The sequence below is a fragment of the Arvicola amphibius genome, chromosome 12 (assembly GCF_903992535.2).
Source record: "Arvicola amphibius chromosome 12, mArvAmp1.2, whole genome shotgun sequence".
Lineage (NCBI taxonomy): Eukaryota > Metazoa > Chordata > Mammalia > Rodentia > Cricetidae > Arvicola > Arvicola amphibius.
In genome coordinates, this window is record NC_052058.2 from 47,565,628 (window position 1) to 47,585,471 (window position 19,844).

The 19,844-nt window shown below is 43.8% G+C and overlaps 1 protein-coding gene across 1 annotated transcript in view; it reads left to right on the forward strand.

The window, feature by feature from the left end:
- Cadps (calcium dependent secretion activator) overlaps window positions 1-19,844 on the forward strand; it is a 441,394-nt gene that overhangs the window by 198,855 nt on the left and 222,695 nt on the right. Inside the window, 2 exon segments of the mRNA XM_042056041.1 lie at window positions 9,006-9,239; window positions 14,839-14,960. Coding sequence (XP_041911975.1) covers window positions 9,006-9,239; window positions 14,839-14,960 — 356 coding nt within the window.

A 19,844-nucleotide genomic window follows, 5' to 3' on the forward strand; every position in this document is an offset into this window, starting at 1 on the left:
GGAGAGATGACCATGACTAGCGGAGGTCTGATGGCAGGAACAGGAAGTTAGGTGGTCACATTGCATTCACAATCAGGGTACATGGAGGGAACAGGAAGTTGAACAAGTCTGGAGCCTCAGAGCCCACTGGGAGGGACTCACTTCTTCAGTCAAGGATCTACTTCCTAAGGGTTCACCACCTTCCCATGCAGAACCAAATGTTCAAACACTGGAGCCTGTGGAGGGCATTAAACACTCAGACCACAGCACCAGTGACCTACTTCCTATAAATAGGCTCTGCCTTTCCACAGCCCATTCAGGAATGATTTAATCGGTAGATTATTCCATTAATGAAGTCAGAACTATTATCATCCAACTGCCTCTCAAAAGCCAGCATCCAAGCGTTTAATAATTTTAAGACTTTAGACAGACAGCTTCATATTCAAACCAAAGTAGGTCTCATAAAATAACAGACTATCAGTAGATTGAGGCAGTTAACCCAACAAAGAATTTGAGGACGCCCCCAAGACACTCCTAATTAAAATAATATTTAATAAAATATGTTAAAAGCACAATTTAATGTCAATATCTCCTAAGAAGAAAGTGTCAAACATCTCTACAAACCCCCACTTCCCTGCTGGCCGTGGGGCAGGTGAAGGATGGTTGGAAGTGCCAAGGAGGGTGGGCAGAAGAGAAATTCCCCAGGAGAAGTATCCCAGGGGTTGGATCTATAGAAAGAAGCCCTACTACATGAGAAGCTAAGGAAAGAATCCAGAATGGAAGCCCGTCTGTTTGTACTCAGCTTCTCTGAGATGTTTGGCATCTTATTTTTTGAACACCTTTGAAGTTTATAGTCAAGACAGTCTGGCAACTATAAATAATGTGTAGCTACGGGTTTGGTTAAAGGTAGTGTGGGCTGCTCTTGTGTTTTGAAATCTGCTCAATGTGGGAGCAACATCACTAAGCTTTTAGAATTTACATCTTCTATAACTCAATGTCTCCAGGCAGAGAATTTTCTGGAAAATTGAGGTACTTTGGTTGTCTTGGGTAGCTATTACCTCCCCATCAATAAGCTCACTTAATTTGAATTTGATTTTTGGTTTTTTTTAGGCTTAATATTATAATTCAAAAAGTTAATGTTGGACTAATTTTAACTTTTCAAAACTGTAGATTAACAATTGATGTACAGTAAATCAATATGCTTCTCTCTGAAAAAAATCTAAGAACTCTCTCCCCAGGCCACAAGGTAAATACTTCCATCCAGGTAAAATGCTGCTGCTGCTAACAACTTTAAGCCTTCTTAGAAAATGAGCCAGGCAATTCAGATGATTTCTGGTTCTTACTTACTAAGAATAGAGTTAGTTCAGAAGTGCACACAAGGTCTCCAAACAATTAAAGGCATGAAGGGTTCCTATGGGATGTCTTCTCATTACCACTATCTGTTCTCATAGAAGTTGTCTGTCATCTTCTGGAGTGTTCTTCTATTTCAGTATCACCCTTGTCATGGTCCATTGGCATTGGTCCCACCCTTCTGTGCTTTACCGCTGAGCTTTATCCCCAGGTCTAAGGTCGCTGGAGCTAGAATGAGTTCTTCATTCAAGGGGAACTAAACACAACTCCCAGCCTTCCCCCATCATGACTAATTGACTCACAAATGACAGCTGATTCAAACCAAACCAAGGCTTCTTTCTTCGGGACTATGGACAGCAGGCCACAGTTGGTAATGTTGATAGAAAGATGTCTAGGGAGTAACACTGAAAGAATAAGTGCACAGGAAGAAACTGAGAATCCATTATGATGCCAAGGAATAGTCTCAGTCTTTGCATGTGTGATTTTAGGAACTTTTGAGTTTTCATTGTATGACTACTTTTCCTAAACTTAGTTGGATTTGCCAATCATTAAATAAAATATGAAGACATTGCCTACTAGCTAGCTCTTGACAAACTTAAATGATGTACCTCTGCTTATCTTTCTTTGTCCTGCCCTGGTTTTTGATTTTTATCTATTGCTGACATCACAGTGAATTTTAGTGAGGATATGCAGTTCAACCCATATTGCTGAAGGTCAGTTCCTGTGTATGTTATAACCAGAAGTTTCTGGATGCCAATCCATCCATCTATCATGTTCAGTCCACTCTTCCCTCACCTTGATGGCTTTACAAGATGGGTTGAGCACTTCTAACAACAACTTAGAGGCACCAACTAGAGAAAGCTTATGTGAAGGACAGAGTGAGTGCCAGGATCAAGACATATAGGGGTCATGGGTAGAGAATAGCCAGACCTCAGGCAAGAGCTAGAGCTAGTGTCCATGAAGGAACAGGATCCCCTGTCTGCTGTCTCTGGGTCACACTGGTTATCCAGTCTTTTTCTGTAAGCCAGCTCTTCTTGCATCTCAGATGGGCCGTCTGGCTATCCCACAGCTTCTAAACATACAAAAGGGGAACCATCAGCCACTCACCTACCCCTTCAGGTCCTTTTCCTTCCTCTTTGTCTCCCCAAACCTCCAGACTCACGGTTCTAAGAATCAGGCCTAGGATTATCCCAAGTTTGTTCAAAGTTAACCCTAGTACAGTCAAGCAACCACTGTGGAATACAAGCAAGGTCTCACTAGACACGTAGGTGCTGGTAATGTACCCTTAGGATGAGGCAGTACCTAAACATTAATAGTGTAGGATCAGTATGATGTGGGATTATCCCAGATATGCCTAATACCCTTACTACTCTTTGGTAGTGTTTACTAACTCCAGACTCTCTGTTTCACGTGATAATCCTTTGAACCCTCTCAGAACCTCATGGACAAGGATGTTCTTTGTCAGTAAAAAGGCTAAAGCAGAAACATGGGAAGATATGGCCAGGGTTGCTCTGATTACTTTGATTAAAAACTGTATTCTTGACTAATTTGCTTTCTAGCCTTAGTGAATTACTTTCCAAATACAGGTCTTCATTTCCTTCTTAACCCAAGTCTGAGAGTGTAACAATCCTCCCCTTCAGGCTTTTTCCTCTCTCTGCTGATGAGCCCTTCAATATTCCAGACACTGGCACTGAGATTTCCTATGGGTTGTCACTTAGACCTGTTACAAACAGTCCTTGGCACTGCAGTGATTTTCCCCAGAACAGGTAAATCAGAAGGCTTAATGGTTGTGCCTGAGTTCACTCAGCAAACAGAAAGAAGAATCCTATCTGCAGGGAAGCAGGAGGAGCCTCCAGGACAGGACTAGAAGACCTGCCAGCCACCCTCCATCCTCTCTCCCTGATAGCCACCAACTCCTGCAAACAGCTGTCCATCTTCATTGACATTTCTGTATCCCCTTCAGTTTATAGAGATGCACAAGGGAAGTAGCAGCCATAGGTAGAACTGTCTCCTGGGATTCAGGATGCTCTCTGCTGGGATATTTGGGTTCTGACAAAGGGATTGTACAGTCCCTGCTGCTTCTGCTGCAAACATCCTGACTACCAGATGTTCCAACAGTTAGCATGTGTTTGTCATCTCTGCTTCAGACAGAAGGAAGGCAAGAGTGAGTCTGAGGATGGCCATAATCCTAAATGGCAAACTCGCCATTCAGTCACACCAGCATCCAGAATTTAGCCTAGGATGAAGCTGCACCAGAACACAAGTCAGGTGTAGCTTTACCAAGCACTGCTCATACTCCCTCAAAGACTGAAGTCAGAGATCCGAATACATTTTTTGTCTCATAAAAAAAACTTCTTAATCCCTGTTCAAACATTTTCCCAAATCCTCTCACACCGTTATTAACAGGTCACCAAATCTCACCTAGAAATTAAGTCTAAATTATTTAACTTGCATGATCAGAAGTTGACTTTGGAGCTTAAGCAGGCAGCCTGTGGCAATAGCTCAGCTGTGGCAATGTTGACAGTACATTTCTGTCCTGCCCAATCCCACAGATGTTCAGCCCCAAAGAAACACACAGAGGTCTATGTCAATTATAAACTGGTTGGCTCAGGCTAGATATTAACTCTTACATCTTAAATTAGCCCATAATTCTTGTCTGTGTTAGCTATATGGCTTGGTACTTTTTATCAGCAAGGCATTCTTATCTTGCTTCCTCTGTGTCTGGGTGATGACTACAGACTCAGCCTTTCCTCTTCCCAGAATTTTCCTGTTCTTGTTGCCCCACCTATACTTCCTGCCTGGCTACAGGCCAGTCAGCATTTTTTTAAACCAATACAACAAACAAATCTTTACAAGGTACAAGACCATTGTCCTATAACATGGTACTTGCCAGTTCTTCTGGCCATATTTTGGGATAAAACTAGTTATATAATGCAAATAGTACAGTTTTGTGGTATCAGCCACCAATGATAATAAGGAGCAAAACACCAGTAATTTCTCAAGCCATCATTTGTAGTGAGGAGGCCAGCAGGCCTGCTTTTTATCCTGCCTGGCTCCTACACGGCTAGCTTTTCACCCAAAATAACAACACACAAATTGTATTCATTTAAACACTGCCTGGCCCATTAGCTCTAGCCTCTTACTGGCTAACTCTCACATCTTGATTAACCTATTTCTATTAATGTGTGTAGCACCATGAGGTGGTGGCTTACCAGGAAGATTCTAACCTACATCCATCTTGGGCCAGAGCTTCATGGCGACTGCCTCATTGCCTTCTTCCCAGCATTCTGTTTTGTCTTTTCCACCTACCTATGTTCTGACCTATCAGGCCAAGCAGTTTTCTTTATTAATTAATCAATGAAAGCAACAGATAGATAAAAGACATTCCTACATCAATCATTTAAATATGGAAATACAGGGATTAAGACACTCCTCAATTGGTAGCATGCCAGCCTAGCATGGATAAAACCCCACATCAGTCCCCAGTGCTTCATAAATAGGGCAAGGTGGTGCATGCCTGCAATTCCAGCATTCTGGAGCTGAAAACAGAACAATCAAAAGTTCAAAGTCATCCTCAGCTACATAGCCAGTTTAATTTGATGGAACTATTTTTTGCACCTCTACTCAGTGCAGAGCAAAGCAAAATTTCTGTCTTATATGTGAGCCATGTTATAAGTATTAATAAGGAATAAAATCCAAATATTTTCCTGATAGAAAAGTTTGGTCTATGTATTGCTTCCCCACAAAGGGAACAGAAGCTCCCATCAGAGGAATACAAGAAAGTCTCAGCTTTCACACTAATGTTGCACTTGGCATTTGGCTTGGGTCATGTGGCCGCACAAGTGTGTAAGAGCACAAAACTGTGCAGTCACATGATTGCCTGAACAGACGCCTACAGGCAGATCCTATTGTCATGTGTATCAGGCTGTGAAAACCCCAGAAATATCTGTGTCCATGGAAAATGCAAAGTGTTCGTCATTTCCTGGCAAAAGGAATACAAGAAGGGAAGGCAAGCCATCTGCTTACAACAGTTGAGAAGATGAGAACAAACCTTGATGGGAACTGACCCTGGGAACTGTGCCTGACTCCCTCACTTCCCATTGACAACCACAGCACCTGAAACAGAAGGGGAACCCAGAAAGTATTGGGGGGGTCGGGTGAAAAAATTGCAAGGCTGTTGGTGAGCACCTGTAACAGTAGTGTGTCATCTTCCTCCTGGTCATCTAAGGGTGTCATTTATGTCATTTGAGCCTTTGGGCCACTCTTTTTTATGGCAGGTTTTTTTTTATTTTTTATTATTAAAAATTTCTGCCTCCCATTTACCTCCCCCTTCCCCGTCCACTCCCCCTCCCTCTCGTGCCCAAGAGCAGTAAGGGTTCCCAGGACTCCCTGAACATGGTGGACAATGAGGGCTGCTGAGAAGCCAAGGACAATGGCACTGGATTTTGATCCTACTACACATACTGGCTTTGGGGGGGGGGGGCTAGCCTGTTTGGATGCTCACCTTCCTAGACCTGAATGGAGCGGGGAGGAAATTGGACTACCCACTGGGCCACTCTTTTTATGAGAGTAGCCTTGTCAACTTCCACAGGCAACCCATTCATTCTTTCTGGAGAAATATTCAAAACCTATAAGGAAAAGCCAATGGCTAAAGGGTCTTAACGTGTTTACAGGTGCCAATTTTAGATATGTTCTAACATTCCATTAGAGTGGCTGCTCACAGTTAACCCTGATGACTGTCCCCTGTTGAACACTATTGTCAGACCAAAACAAAAGTGAGTGACCAACAGGATTCTCTCTGGAGGATGCCATCCCACCCCCACACTGTGTCTTTCATAAAGCAATATGAATAAAAGAAAACCTTTGTCATTTTTATGCCTAGAAAAGGGACAATGGAGATGGGCAGCTACGCTTTTCTTATCTGGGAACAGTTACAGCCTTGAAAAGTGTTTGCAGTGAGTCTGCCACTGGAAACTCCCCCTAAAGAATCACAGCCCAGATTGACAGAAAGCTATTTCTTCTCAAAGCTCAAGTACTCAGAGAAAGGGGAAAATGGCCTCATTTTCCATCGCGGCTTCAGTTTTCTGAAGCTCTTTTTATGATGTCATTTGAAACTGTCCAACGTCTGGGAAGAGCAATCATGCTTTGGGGTTCCCAGTGTTCTCAGGCAGAGTTTGGTAGGAAAGTAACTCGGGAACAGAACCGTGAAGTCTGCAAACATCCGCTTGGTCTTCTTCTAACATGCCAAGACAGAGGGATTACAGGCAGAAAGTGAGGCTCCCATTTACCCAATCCTCCTTCAAATATCCCTGTGTGTATTAATATTCAAACTTTAAATTGAAGATAAAGGTGATAGTCAGAATATTGTACTTTAAGTCCTTGGGATGTAAACATAGCCATTTGGCAGCCTTGGTGTGACATAGGGACTACTCACACCACAAGTCCACCTACCTCTGTACTCTTCACTCTCAAGAAGGAACGTGTGCAGATGAGGACACGCTGTGGATCCTTTTAGATCCATCTTCCACAGGAAGAAGAGCGTGCTGATTGCTCTGTTCCCAGCTAACTCAGCCTCGAGCCAAACTCTTCTTCCTTGACCAGACCCTCCTCTGTGAAGCCCCACTAGTTCTCTCTGGAAGCATTCACTTCTCTTGTCTGTCTACTAGAATGTCTACTTTGATGTTTCTCTGTTCATCTCCCTCCCCAACCCCAATAACTGTGATTTTAAAAAATGTTTCTATTTTCCTACCTGAATCTTCCTACTGACAGGTACACTGTTCACAGGTTTGAGTGCTTTTCTAAGTCAAAATGGCCCAGAACTCAAATTTCCATGCCGTCAAGGCTCTGCACCAAGTTTGCCCCAGTTTTCAGGCTCCCTTTTGTCCCCCAGTGGAGTTTAAGAATTGAGGATGTGTACGCACCATGTGGAAGTTTTAAAGCTATTGGGCTTTGGGGAGCCTCTCATATTGACTGACCACTATCTCCTGTCAATACCAGGACTACACCATTTCCACCCTGCCGCTCTCCCATCCACCCACAGTGTTCTGAGAATGTACCACACAGCGCGAGTACAACCCTTAGGCAAGAAGTGTTGTTAGTCAGAGCTTCCCGAAGGAACCAAACTCTGAGGCCACTGAGTAGATTTGAGACCCTCGTACTCATTTGCCATGGAAAAGCACAACCCTGTTCTCTTCCAAACTTTATCCATAATCATCCCACCTCCCGTCACAGCTGAGCGGTAGATCCATGAGTGTTTCATATGACTTCTTGACAAGCTATTGACCCAGTGATATGATGACATGGTGTCTAGATCTTCAGCAATGTCCTGGGGACATTGAGTGAAACCACACTCAGCATGGAGGCAATTGCGATGTGTTGGTTAATTTCCTTGTTTCTAGACCAAATGTTTGACCAGATGCAAGTTACGGAAGGGATGCTTTTCATTCTTAATTTGAGAGTGGAGTCCATTGGTAGAGAAAGCCCAGCCGCAGAGGTGTGAGGTAACCGGTTTCATTATGACCATTCAGGAACCACAGAGCTATGAACACTGATAGCCACTTCTTTCTATTTAGTCAACCCCAGATACTCGCTCACGGGATGGGTGGGTCTTCAATTCACCTAAACCAGAAACACCCCCACAGCTGTGCCCCAAGATCCATTTCCATGGGGATTCTAAATCCCATCATATTAGCAATCAAGATTAACCATCATACCAGAGACTCTTAAAACCAAGGTTTTGAAAAAAGCTTTTCTGGGATTATGTCATCTGAGCTGTGGTTTCCACCTTGTTGGGAGCTCAGTGTATCCTGGGACATTTCCAAGCTCATCAGTTTTTTGAGTTGACAGATCAGTTTAAATTAGATATGTCATAATGCATAAAATCTGTTTGTCTTTCCCCTCACCCCATCAGTAGGCTAGAGTAGAGTTTACAGGGCAATTTCATATTCCAGCTTGGAAATGGTGCTTTGGTAAGGTCGCCAGTCCGGGGAATATTCAAGGAACTCAGGCAACTTGAAAGTCCAAGCGGAGAAGCAAGTAGCTTGGTCAGATCCCTTGCTTTTCCAGCTGAAGTCGTGAGCCAGGAGAAAGAATGGGAGCAGTCAGTCTTGATGCACAGTTCCCCTGCTACTTTCCTGAAGAGTTATAATCCTGTTTTTCTTCACTTTATTAATTTTTTCAATTTTTCTTGAAAATAGTAAATATTCTTCCTAGAAATAAGCACAAGCTATAGTTAAAACATTTCAAATGAGCTATTATTTTTTAAAATTATTCCTGTGACAAAATCTCTACAGGTATCCAGAAATAGTGGGCTTCTGTCTCCGAACTTACAAACAAGTTGACCACATTTTGACAAAGAAGGAAAAAAAATGTTGAGAGTGGGACTGGATTTGAAAAACTATCGTCCATTTTTCTTTGCACAAGTCGAATTTTCTGAAGAACACGAGGGTAAAAAAAATAGAGCAATAGTCAAGCATTTTCCTCTTTCTTACTGTGTTTCTACCTGTGGGAGATTCTAGCAGTGTCTCCACAACCAGCTGGAATGTTTCCTAACACACTTCTATAACATCAGGGCAAATTTATTCATGGTTGACATGATCATAGGTAGGACTCTGGTGTATGAACTTCCTATGTAAATCAGGTCTGATTGTTTATTTTTTCTTTTCTTTTTTTGCAAGGAACGCAAATTTCCTAAGTTCGTATCCAAAGAAATGGAGAACATGTACATTGAGGAGCTCAAGTCCTCGGTCAACCTGCTCATGGCCAACTTAGAGAGCATGCCGGTGTCCAAGGGTGGAGAGTTCAAGCTGCAGAAACTCAAACGGAGCCACAACGCTTCCATCATTGACATGGGAGAGGAGAGTGAGAACCAGCTGTCCAAGTCCGATGTCCTGCTCTCCTTCTCCCTGGAGGTAAAAAGCCTCAAATCCTTGAAAGTGAGCTGGTGCGATAAACCAGCGAAGGAGACCTGGGGTAGGGATGGGGCACGACATCACAGCCATCTTGTTTTCCCACATTGGTCCTAGAACGTTATTAAAATAACAGCTTGCTGGGGTAGGTCACCTCATCAGCAGGTGTACCACATCCCTCTTGCCAGGAGCCACGTTTTTCCTAAGGAAGTGAAATCTGAAGATCCACCTGCCAACTGCGATTATTGAATTATTTTCCCCTGTCTGAAAGCAGTACTCGCCGGGCGGTGGTGGCGCACGCCTTTAATCCCAGCACTTGGGAGGCAGAGGCAGGTGGATCTCTGTGAGTTCGAGGCCAGCCTGGTCTACATGAGCTAGCTCCAGGACAGGCTCTAAAAAAGCTGCAGAGAAACCCTGTCTCGAAAAACCAAAAAAGAAAAAAAAAAAAGAAAAAAGAAATGAAAGCAGTACTCAAGGATTCTGGACAGATCTTTGGCAATTTAGAAAGTGTGTGTTTTGAGAATGATGAAGTACAGAATGAGTTACAGATTTCCTTTTTCCCGCCATCTTTCCTGGTGGCTGGATGGCAGAGTCCCTTGTGAGTGATATGTTTGTTCTGTTTTAGTTTACTTTATTTCAGCCTCCAAAGTAAGAATCTGTCCAGGCTAAGGCACAAGGGTACTCCGCTCTGCATGTCAGTGAATTCCTCTATCACGTTCTCTTCACACCATTGGCTCTTATATTTTCCTGTTGAGTGGTTTTGATCCACCAGCATCCAAATCCACTGGGAAACGGATTCAGTACTCAGACTGCTGAGCGTCTGTAGGGGATAGGAGCAAAATGGCACAGCCACTTTTAGAAATTAAGTTAGTGTTTTCTTAAAAAGTTCAATATACAGCCACAGTGTTATCTACTAATTCAATGCTCAGATACCCACCCCACAGAACTGAAAACACATGTCCCCACAAATATGTGTGGAAGCATACTCATCATAGCCAAAAATAGGAACACCCTTAATCCCACTCAATGAATGAATGAATAGGAAGAAAAACAGAACACATCTGTACAGCAGAATACTATACACCAAGCAAAAAGAACACTTATTGAAACACACTTTGATATAGATGAACCTCATCAATATTACACTTAGTGCAAGAAGTCAGATGCAACATGGGACATGTAGTATGACCCCCATCGATTTCAACCATCCTAAATGCTACAAGATCAGAGAGGTTAGCAGTCTGTTATGTAAGGTGGAAGGTTGAAATGGGCGTACATATGGTGTATGGTGGGTATGTGTGGGCCTAAAGCCAGTTTAAGATGGTTTCCCCACAACTTGGTAAGCTTATTAAACAGTCACAGAGCGGTACACCCAGAGTGGTATAATTATATGGCACATGAAATATGCCTCAAGAAAGCTGTGAGGAACTCAGTCTGGGGTGTACTTTAACAAGCTGTGTAAGGACAATGGGGCATTTGCTTTGCCATACTGAGGACTGAATGTGGGCTTTGCCTGTACTCAACAAGCCTTCTGCCATGGGGCTATTGTATATCTCATCTTTGCCTTTTATTCTGAAGGTCCCCCTAAGTTGCTCAGGTTGGCTTTGGATCTGCTGTGTATCCTTGGTAGGCTTTGAACTTGCCACTCTAGTGCATCAGTCCTGAATACCTGGGATTACGGGCCTATCACAATAGACTTGAATATAGGTATTCTTTTATATACTCTGAAGTTAGAGAACCCCATATAACTTATCGAAGGTCAATAGCAATCAAAAATTTGTATACACACATACTTAAATATGTATGTATATATAACTGACACAAAATTATACACATGTAATATTTTGATACATTTTTGTAATGTTTGAGTCAAGATAAGCAACTTTGTTCCCTCAAATATTTATAATTGCTTCATGGTAAAATGTTCAAAATCCTTTCTTGTACTACAGAGAGAGAAAGGGAGGGAGATACAGAAGGGCGGTGGGAGGGAGGGAAAACATTTGTACACCCCATAACAATTGCATGGTGCTTCTAGGTTTAGCGAAATCAAGAGAACAGATCAACTTTCTGTATATTTAATTAGAGTATGGAAAGGCTAAGCGTATCTTATACATTGTCATTAAGGATGCTGTGTTTTGCTGTGGTAAATTGTTTTTCAATCAGCTCGGATAGAGAGCCCATCCTCACACTGCAGAGTTTCCATGAGCCATCCACTGTCAGCAGAGGTGGATCTTAATTAAATATAGAACCCTTCGTGTGAGAAAAACAGCAGTGTAATCTCACAGAAACTTTCTTCTTTAATTTTTTCTTAAGTACTGCCACCCAAGGTACTGAATGCTGTTGCTTAGGTGTCTTTGAATTTGATTATTGCCAATTAAAGGTGGCAATTTATTCCCTACTCCCTCTTGTCTTCCAACAGATAGAAGGAAAAAAGTATTTTATTGACTTTCGTGAAGCTTTTAATTATGTAATTTTCTAATTCATTATTAATTCTCAATATTAAGTAGCTGATTGTCTAGGATATAGGTGTAGGCAAGACCTCAGCCACAGTCTTTGCCTTATAAATAAAAGCACAGATTGCAAAGCCCTTGGGTCCCCACATACTTTTTAATTGGAAAACTAAATGGCACAGTATAGTAAAACCACCAGCCATTGCCTTTGCATGTCTATTTGTGGGCGCATTTGGGGAGCACAGAGAGTGGAGGTGGAGACAGGACTGTCGTTGAGGCATAGGAGGCTGCAATTCGGATTTGCAGGTCGGTGCAAGGCGTATTTCAGGTAATCAGAGAACCAAGTGGCTGGGAGAAGACAGGGAGACACAAGCTCAATTAGCTGCAAGAAGAGGAGAGGCCCAGCATGCTGAGTTGTGAATGTGGGCGATGGGGTGCTCCAGCAGAAGCAACAGGGGTTTGCCGAAGGCTGCTGTGTGAGCCCTGTCTCCCCAAGAGCCTCTGAGGTGTTCGCAGATGTGCGAACAAAGTCTGACACTTGCAAATGACACAACTCACGTGGGCCCAGAATCCGACGGAAAATGAGATCTTTCCAATTCTAAATTGTTCTCTTTCTGCCATGAACGCCACTGCCTTCCATGGATGTGGTTCTTCCCCAGTATATAAACTTGGGATAACAGCTACACATCACATCCCTACCTCCTAGGTGAGATCACTGAGGTGGGTCCGTGTAGATGGCTCCGTGGGAGAAGTGCTTGCCACACAAGCGTGAGAATCTATAGAATCCACCTAAGTCCCGAAGCTGTAGTGAGCACCTGTACCCATCACTCCTATAGCAGACGAGAGACTCCTCAGAGCTGGCAGGCCAGCCAACAGGGAGTACACCACAGTGAACAAAGGACCCTGTATCAAACAAGGTGGAAGGCAAGGCCAGACACCTGAGGTTATCCTCTGACTTCCACACATGTCTACACACACTCTCAAGGAAGAGAAAGAAAGAAAGAAAGAAAGAAAGAAAGAAAGAAAGAAAGAAAGAAAGAAAGAAAGAAGGAAGGAAGGAAGGAAGGAAGGAAGGAAGGAAGGAAGGAAGGAAAGAAAGAAAGAAAGAAAGAAAGGGAAGGAAGGAAGGAAAGAAAGGAGGGAGGAAAGAAGGAAGGAAAGAAAGGAGAAGGGAAAAAAGCTAAGCCTCTGCACATTTAAAAAGACAGAACTAGAAGGGACTTAAGTGTGAGGTCATTTCCCAACATCCCAGAAGCTGCCCAGGGCTCTCAAAGTGAAGTGTGGTCCCTGCCCAGCAGCAGCAGCACCAGGGAAAAAACATCTGAGGGAAGACATCTGGGTTAAAGCCAACCCTCTGAGCAAAGGCTCAGAAAGAGGAACCAGTGACCTCTGCTTTACAAGCTCAGTCAGTGATCCGATTCATCCTGCTTGAATCTGTTATCCCACGGCAAAATTAAAACTTACACATCCCAAAGGTGCTTCCTTGAACCAAAGCCCCCCAGAAGCATGTGTCTTTTTCATATACCCATTTCTCTCTCCTTTTTAACACCATTACCCCTTTTGTAGAGAGAGTGATTTTCCCCAGATGCTACTCGTAGTTACTCGTAGGTCACTAAGGTAATGTGCTATTGTTCTGATTGTGAAGTTGGTGTCCCCTTCCCTCTTTCCCTTGCCTCGATGGCAGAGTCTACCATCACATTGCTATCAGAATAGCAGGTGACTAAATGGAATGGGGATAAGAAATCGCTGAAGTTTAAGCGAGTTTAGGATAAACCAGAGACTATAAAGCTGCATGTTTATTGGGGTTCTGGTTCAACCGCCTTGGCACACAACTATCATAAATAACTCTGAAAGTAGTCTACATAGAGTTGGCACCTTTTATTCCTCTCTATTCAAATCGTCAGCATTTAAAAATCAAATTTCCGATCATAATGTTTTATGATTAGAGTTCTCTTTTCCAGCAGGACAAAGCAGCGTGTCTGGTCATTGAACTGGGGACAGACAAGTGGCACTGATCCCTGTGGACAGAGCCTGTGCTCTCCGGGTTGTGATAGTCTCTACCACTTCCTGCCACGCTGTGGTGCGAAAGCTGGGTGACACAGGCTGACCCCTAGTTCCTCACTATGGCTTATCTTGCTATCAAGAGAAAGGTTAATGCACAAATTGTGTTTCTACCAAGTGCTGACTTAAAAGGTTAGAATGTGCTTGTTTGTTTTGTTTGTTTTTCGAGACATGATTTCTCTATAGCTTTGGAGCCTGTCCTGGAACTAGCTCTTTTAGACCAGGCTGGCCTCGAACTCACAGAGATCCTGCTTGCCTCTGCCTCCCGAGTGCTGGGATTAAAAGTGTGTGGTACCACCAGCTAGAATATTTTTAAAGAAAGTGTGGGACAAAGCCTTCTTTTCCTATTTGTTTAACATGAGGAGTAGCCCAGTTCACCTTACCTGTCTGACCTTAAGAGCATCTGAATTAGCAAATCTCGCTGAGACTGCCTGGCAGGGTAAACACTGTGCTAGACCTATAATCGTCACTGCCACAGCAGAGGAGCAGAATTCTAAGTTCAAGACCTGGGCTACACAGCAAATATAAGATTAGCCTGAGACCTGTTAAGAAAGAGAAAAGAAAGAAAGAAAGGATGGAAGGAAGAAAGAAAGAAAGAAAGGAAGGAAGGAAGGAAGGAAGGAAGGAAGGAAGAAAGGAAGAGGGAGGGAGAGAGGGAGGGAGAGAGGGAGGAGAGAGGAGAAAGGGAGAAGGTTCAGAAAAAAAGAACAGACACAGAGATAAGTATAGACACAGATAAAAAAGGAAAAGGAGCAGAAGAAAGAAGGGATCGGGAGGAATGGAGGAAGGGAGGGAGGGAGGGCAGACTGAAGGGTCTATCTTAAGTCTAATGGTTACTTAGCATCTGCAGGCCCCACACTCCATTCACACTGCAGAAGAGGGAGTGGATGGACCACCCAGAAGGCAAAAGGCTCCATTGTAAGCAGTTACATCTTCTCCCTAGAAGACCCCTGAGTAAAGCCCAGCCGAAGCCATGGCCTCCCTGTGGCTTTTTAACTTCTTGTCTCTTTCTCTTCCTGTGGGCAATGCTACCTCTGCGATGCTATCGCTGGCATTGGTGTTAAATCCTTCTTATGTGATTCTGTCTTCAGGTGGTGATCATGGAAGTTCAAGGCCTTAAATCCTTGGCTCCAAATCGCATCGTGTACTGCACCATGGAGGTGGAGGGCGGGGAAAAACTGCAGACGGATCAAGCTGAAGCTTCAAAACCAACGTGAGTAGTTTCTCCGCGGTTTATCTCACCGAGGTTGTTGCCGTTGGTTTTGTTTGTGCCAACTCCAAAAGGAAGGCCTGTTTTCCCAGGAGAGACTAGGAAACACATACCTTCTTTATCAAACAAGGCGACGTGACTTCATTTAAAAAAAAAATTCTCATGCAGTCCAGGCTGGCCTCAACCTCCCCCATGTAGCCCAGGCTGCCCCTTCATGTAGTCAAGGATGGCCTTGGGCTTATTTTCTTCTTTCTTTCACTTCCTCAGGGCTGGTGTCCCAGGAATACGCCACCCTTTCTGGTTTGTGAAGTTCTGGGAATTGAACTCAGAACTCCATACATACTAGGCAGGCATTTTTCCAACTGAGGGACATCTGCAGCCTTGACACCATTTTTATTTGGCAGCTATGACAAGGATCCCAGTTAATTCAAAGTTAAAAAGGGAATTTGAAGCAACAGTCCCATTTCTGAAGCTTTTAGCCACAGGTCACTGGGTGGAGTATGGACAAGGTGCTGTGGCATAGTGGGAAAAAAAAGTGGCCACTGTGAGCCTAACCGTGCTCACAGTTTAATGGGGACATCACAAATGTGTATTTATAAATGCAGTCAGCCAGCCTTGTCTGGCTGTGGTTTCTACATCTTTAAATTCAACCAACTGTGGATTGAAAATTTTTGACCAAAAAGGAAAGGATATTGTTTGGCCTGGCGTGGTGTCACATGCCTTTAATCCAAGTTCCAGGACAGCCAGGATCACATAGGGAAACCCTGTCTCAAAATAAATAAATAAAATAAAAAATAAAAAGAGTATTGCTGCAGCATAAGTGTTTCCAGAGTCCTCAATTCTAGGAGCCTGGGACCTCGTGGTGATCCAGAGTCCTTAATTCTAGGAGCCTGGGACCTCATGGTGATCCAGAGTCCTTAATTCTAGGAGCCTGGGACCTCGTGGTGATCCAGAGTCCTTAATTCTAGGAGCCTGAGACCTCGTGGTGATCCAGAGTCCTTAATTCTAGGAGCCTGGGACCTCGTGGTGATCCAGAGTCCTTAATTCTAGGAGCCTGAGACCTCGTGGTGATCCAGAGTACTTAATACTAGGAGCCTGAGACCTCGTGGTGATCCAGAGTACTTAATACTAGGAACCTGTGACCTCGTGGTGATCCAGAGTACTTAATACTAGGAACCTGTGACCTCGTGGTGATCCAGAGTACTTAATACTAGGAACCTGTGACCTCGTGGTGATCCAGAGTACTTAATACTAGGAACCTGTGACCTCGTGGTGATCCAGAGTACTTAATACTAGGAACCTGTGACCTCGTGGTGATCCAGAGTACTTAATACTAGGAACCTGAGACCTCGTGGTGGTCCAGAGCCCAGGAAAGGATATAAATAGGTCGTTAGCACTCTGTGATTTGATATGAAGACTCGAGCATCCATGGGTAGAGGAGGTCAGAACCCATGGGTACTTATGGAGAAATAGAAATAAATAGAGGAAAAGGTGGCTTGAGAGGAGATGCTTGGGAGACCTGAACCGGCTTCTGAACAGGTCATTTTGGGGGTACCTGAGTCAGCTGCTTAATGTTATAAAACACCCAAAGAAATGAACTTAGTTGGCAATGACCCTGTGGCAAAGAGGAATGCATAGAATGGTCCATTGGGGCTGGAAATTGTGGACCAAGGAGTTTCCTAAGCTGGGCGAGAGAATGGGTAGTGGTGGGAAAGATGCTAGAGATGCACTGGGAAAGCATCTTTGACTGGCTGCAGTAGACGGGCCCACAGTGAGGCCGTGGGTGAGTTAGGATGCTGGGGCAATGGCCGGTAGCAGTGACGATTTATCCGTTTGGGTAAAGAGACTTCCCAAGCCTCACAGAGAGAGACGGGGTGAGAGAGCATGGCTTTGATCTTCCTTTTCTGATCTCCATCATGCCTGCGTAGATGAATGAGCATCTTCATCTTTGTGGCTGGCATTAATCCATAAGAGTCATCAAAAGGTAACCCCCACCCCACCTCAGCTCCTCCCCAGAGCATCAGGAGCTGTTTGGAAGAACATGAAAAACTCACGAGGATGTTCAAACAAAATAGTTCAAAGGAATCACTGAGTGTTTCTCAGGGCTGGAGAAGGGCCGAAGGTATCGTGTTCCTCCAAGTGGTTCTTTGTGTGAATAGGCAGTGCCTCAGATGTCCAGAAGTGTGTGTGTTGGGGCGGGGTAGCTAATGAACATTCGGGAGGAAATAGAGGTCAATGTCACTTGTCTTATGCTCTCGCTCCCCCCTTTTAACCCTTGTTCCATCTGATGATGACTGCAGCTGAAAGCCAATATTTCCTCAAGTGGCCCAATCTTTATCAATGTTGTTGTGCCTTGCTGTTTAGAGAAGCATTTTCAATGTGTTAGGTGTGCCTGAAAGAGCGTACCTGCTCACATCTGAGGAGGTCATGCCATCCACGCACATAAACTCTTCAGGTCAAAATGTGCTCTTGTGGCAGAGAATGCTACTTTGAGTCCCCATTCATCAGAGATTATTACAAAATCCTCACGGAGGGTTTGCTGATTCTTTTAATGCATGCAGCACGCAGGTTTCATAACCAGGCTCAAAGTCCATCAAACACTTAAGAGTTACCTAGTGTGCTGTGTTGAGGATCTCAAGATAAATTTGTATCCAGGAGGGACAGGGTATGTCATAATCACCTTGTAATGTCCGCCATGTGAAGGGTAGGGGTACGATGTAAGGTAGCCTGTCTATAGTGCTGAAACCGTACAACCAGATCTGAGCGCTGTCCACACACTTCCTGTCCCTTTCTTTATCCCTATGATACAGCCTCCTTACATCTTGCCCTTGTCCTCTTCCAATACGCACTTCTTTCTCCAGAGATCTTCTTTATCTTCTCCTTCATCATAGTTCAGGGCAGATAGATAGGTTTGTTTTTTTTCTATTTCTGTCTGCTTTAACCTGGAAAGATACCTGGGCTTGTCTGTGCAGCTCTCCCTTTATCCTACCTCTTTCATTTCAACTTGGGATCTTCTCCATCATTTCGTTCCTTTGAGGATTTTATTTCTTCTCCTCCTCCTTGCGATTTTCCCCACTGCTTTTCTCTGTGCTATTTCTGGCATTTGATTTTGGTTACCTTAAAAGGTATCCTTCATTACCTGGTAACCCTCCCTAGGGTAGCCCTATTCCTACTGGAGCTTTTGAATCTTGTTTTCTTCCAGCCAGCTGTTGCCCATGTCCCATGTACATGTTCCCAAACCAAAATCCCATTCAAGTCCATTTTGTTACTCAGAGAGTCTACCTTTGCAGCTACTAAATATCAGCCAGTAGCTGCACAGTGCACCTTGGTTATCACATATTTACAAGGAATTTGGCTTTTATCTTTTTTATTCAAGTATAGTTACAAGTTCAGAAGGATGTTCTATCACTGTTTACCTAACAATGTGATCTCTGTACAGTAGATTCACGAAGAATAGAATCAGGGACTGGAGTAGCATAGTCAAGTATGTTTGGGAAGCTGGAGACATTACGTCTCCTGGTGAACTACTCATTGTTCATAGACATTTTAGAAAAACCTCTGAAAAGCCCAGTGGCAATTAAATCTATCTAACAGTTTTTAAGTTAAATCACGCTCCAAATTTATCTGAACTGATACCTCTGAAAAGTCATTGGAAACCCTGATCTATATCACTCAGCCACAGTAACTGCGAATTTGTGATCTCCGCCACTTCTTCTTATCAATTGTATTCTCTCCCTTGCAACCGGAGTACCTTTCTCAGCAAGGTCATATCAGATCCATTGTATAATCCACGTGATCTGTGTCCATAGTTACGAATGTGATGGGGCCAGCTTTTACGTTCACAGCTCAGTTGTGGCCCCTACTCGCTCTTCAGTTTATCTACATATTTGCTGCCTGTGGATTATCTTTGAGCATGCCACACATCCATTCAGCTCTGTCTTCCTCCTCTGGGTCTTTAAAGTGGTGAGCCACCAGTATATGCTCCAAAGCTGCAGGGAGCTGTGCTCGCCAGGAATCATCGTCTCCATTTGCCACGCACTGTTTCTGCTTCTGGCAGGGAAACATGGAGCGCGGGAGCAGAAGAACTGGAGTCCTTGTGTAAGGAGAGAAGGGAGAGTCTGTGGTTCCAGGGTCCTGGCTGTATTTGTTCCTCTTCTTTGGGACAGAGCTGTAAGCCATCGATGCCGAGGGTGATATTTTTCACGTATTGTTCTAATCTCCAGGAATAGCAACAGATCTTTAGGTATTACCAAAGCATAGCATTGAACGACATCAAGTCAAATAGGAAGCGGTTTAATCCATTTCCACGTCTTCACCTGCCCATTCCTCTGGTCAGAACAAGGAGGTTTTTTTTGTTTTTTTTTTTGTTTTTTTTTAATTTGGTGCTCAGTAAGCCTTTGGCACCTCCTCAGGCCTGGGACTCGGCGCCTCCTGCCACAGACAGGAGCAGTTGATGTTCACTCTGCTCACACTCCCCGCAATTACTCTTCTTCATGGCTACTGCTGCTGGGCCTTTTTGCCAACAGGGAAATGAGTTTCCCTTTTTAGAGAAATATGTTAATATTTCAAGGCTGAATTAACTTAAAGAAAATGCATTGCATGCATAATAACACAAGATTAAGGGTGACCCCGCTGACAGGAACGAATGTGGAGGTCTAGAGACAGCAAGCTGGCAAGCAGCCTTGCAAACCACTCCTCCTTGGAAAAAGGAAACATGACATTTCCCTGAGTGGGTGATATTGTCCAAAGTCACTCCTTCTCGGGAGTTTTGCACTGTGAACATTTCTGATCTCACAATTTGAGAAGGTTAAACACCGGGGTCTTCAAATCATGTTTCTGAAGGAGAACATTTGAATAAGAGCCCCGCATTTCTCTCACTTTACCTGA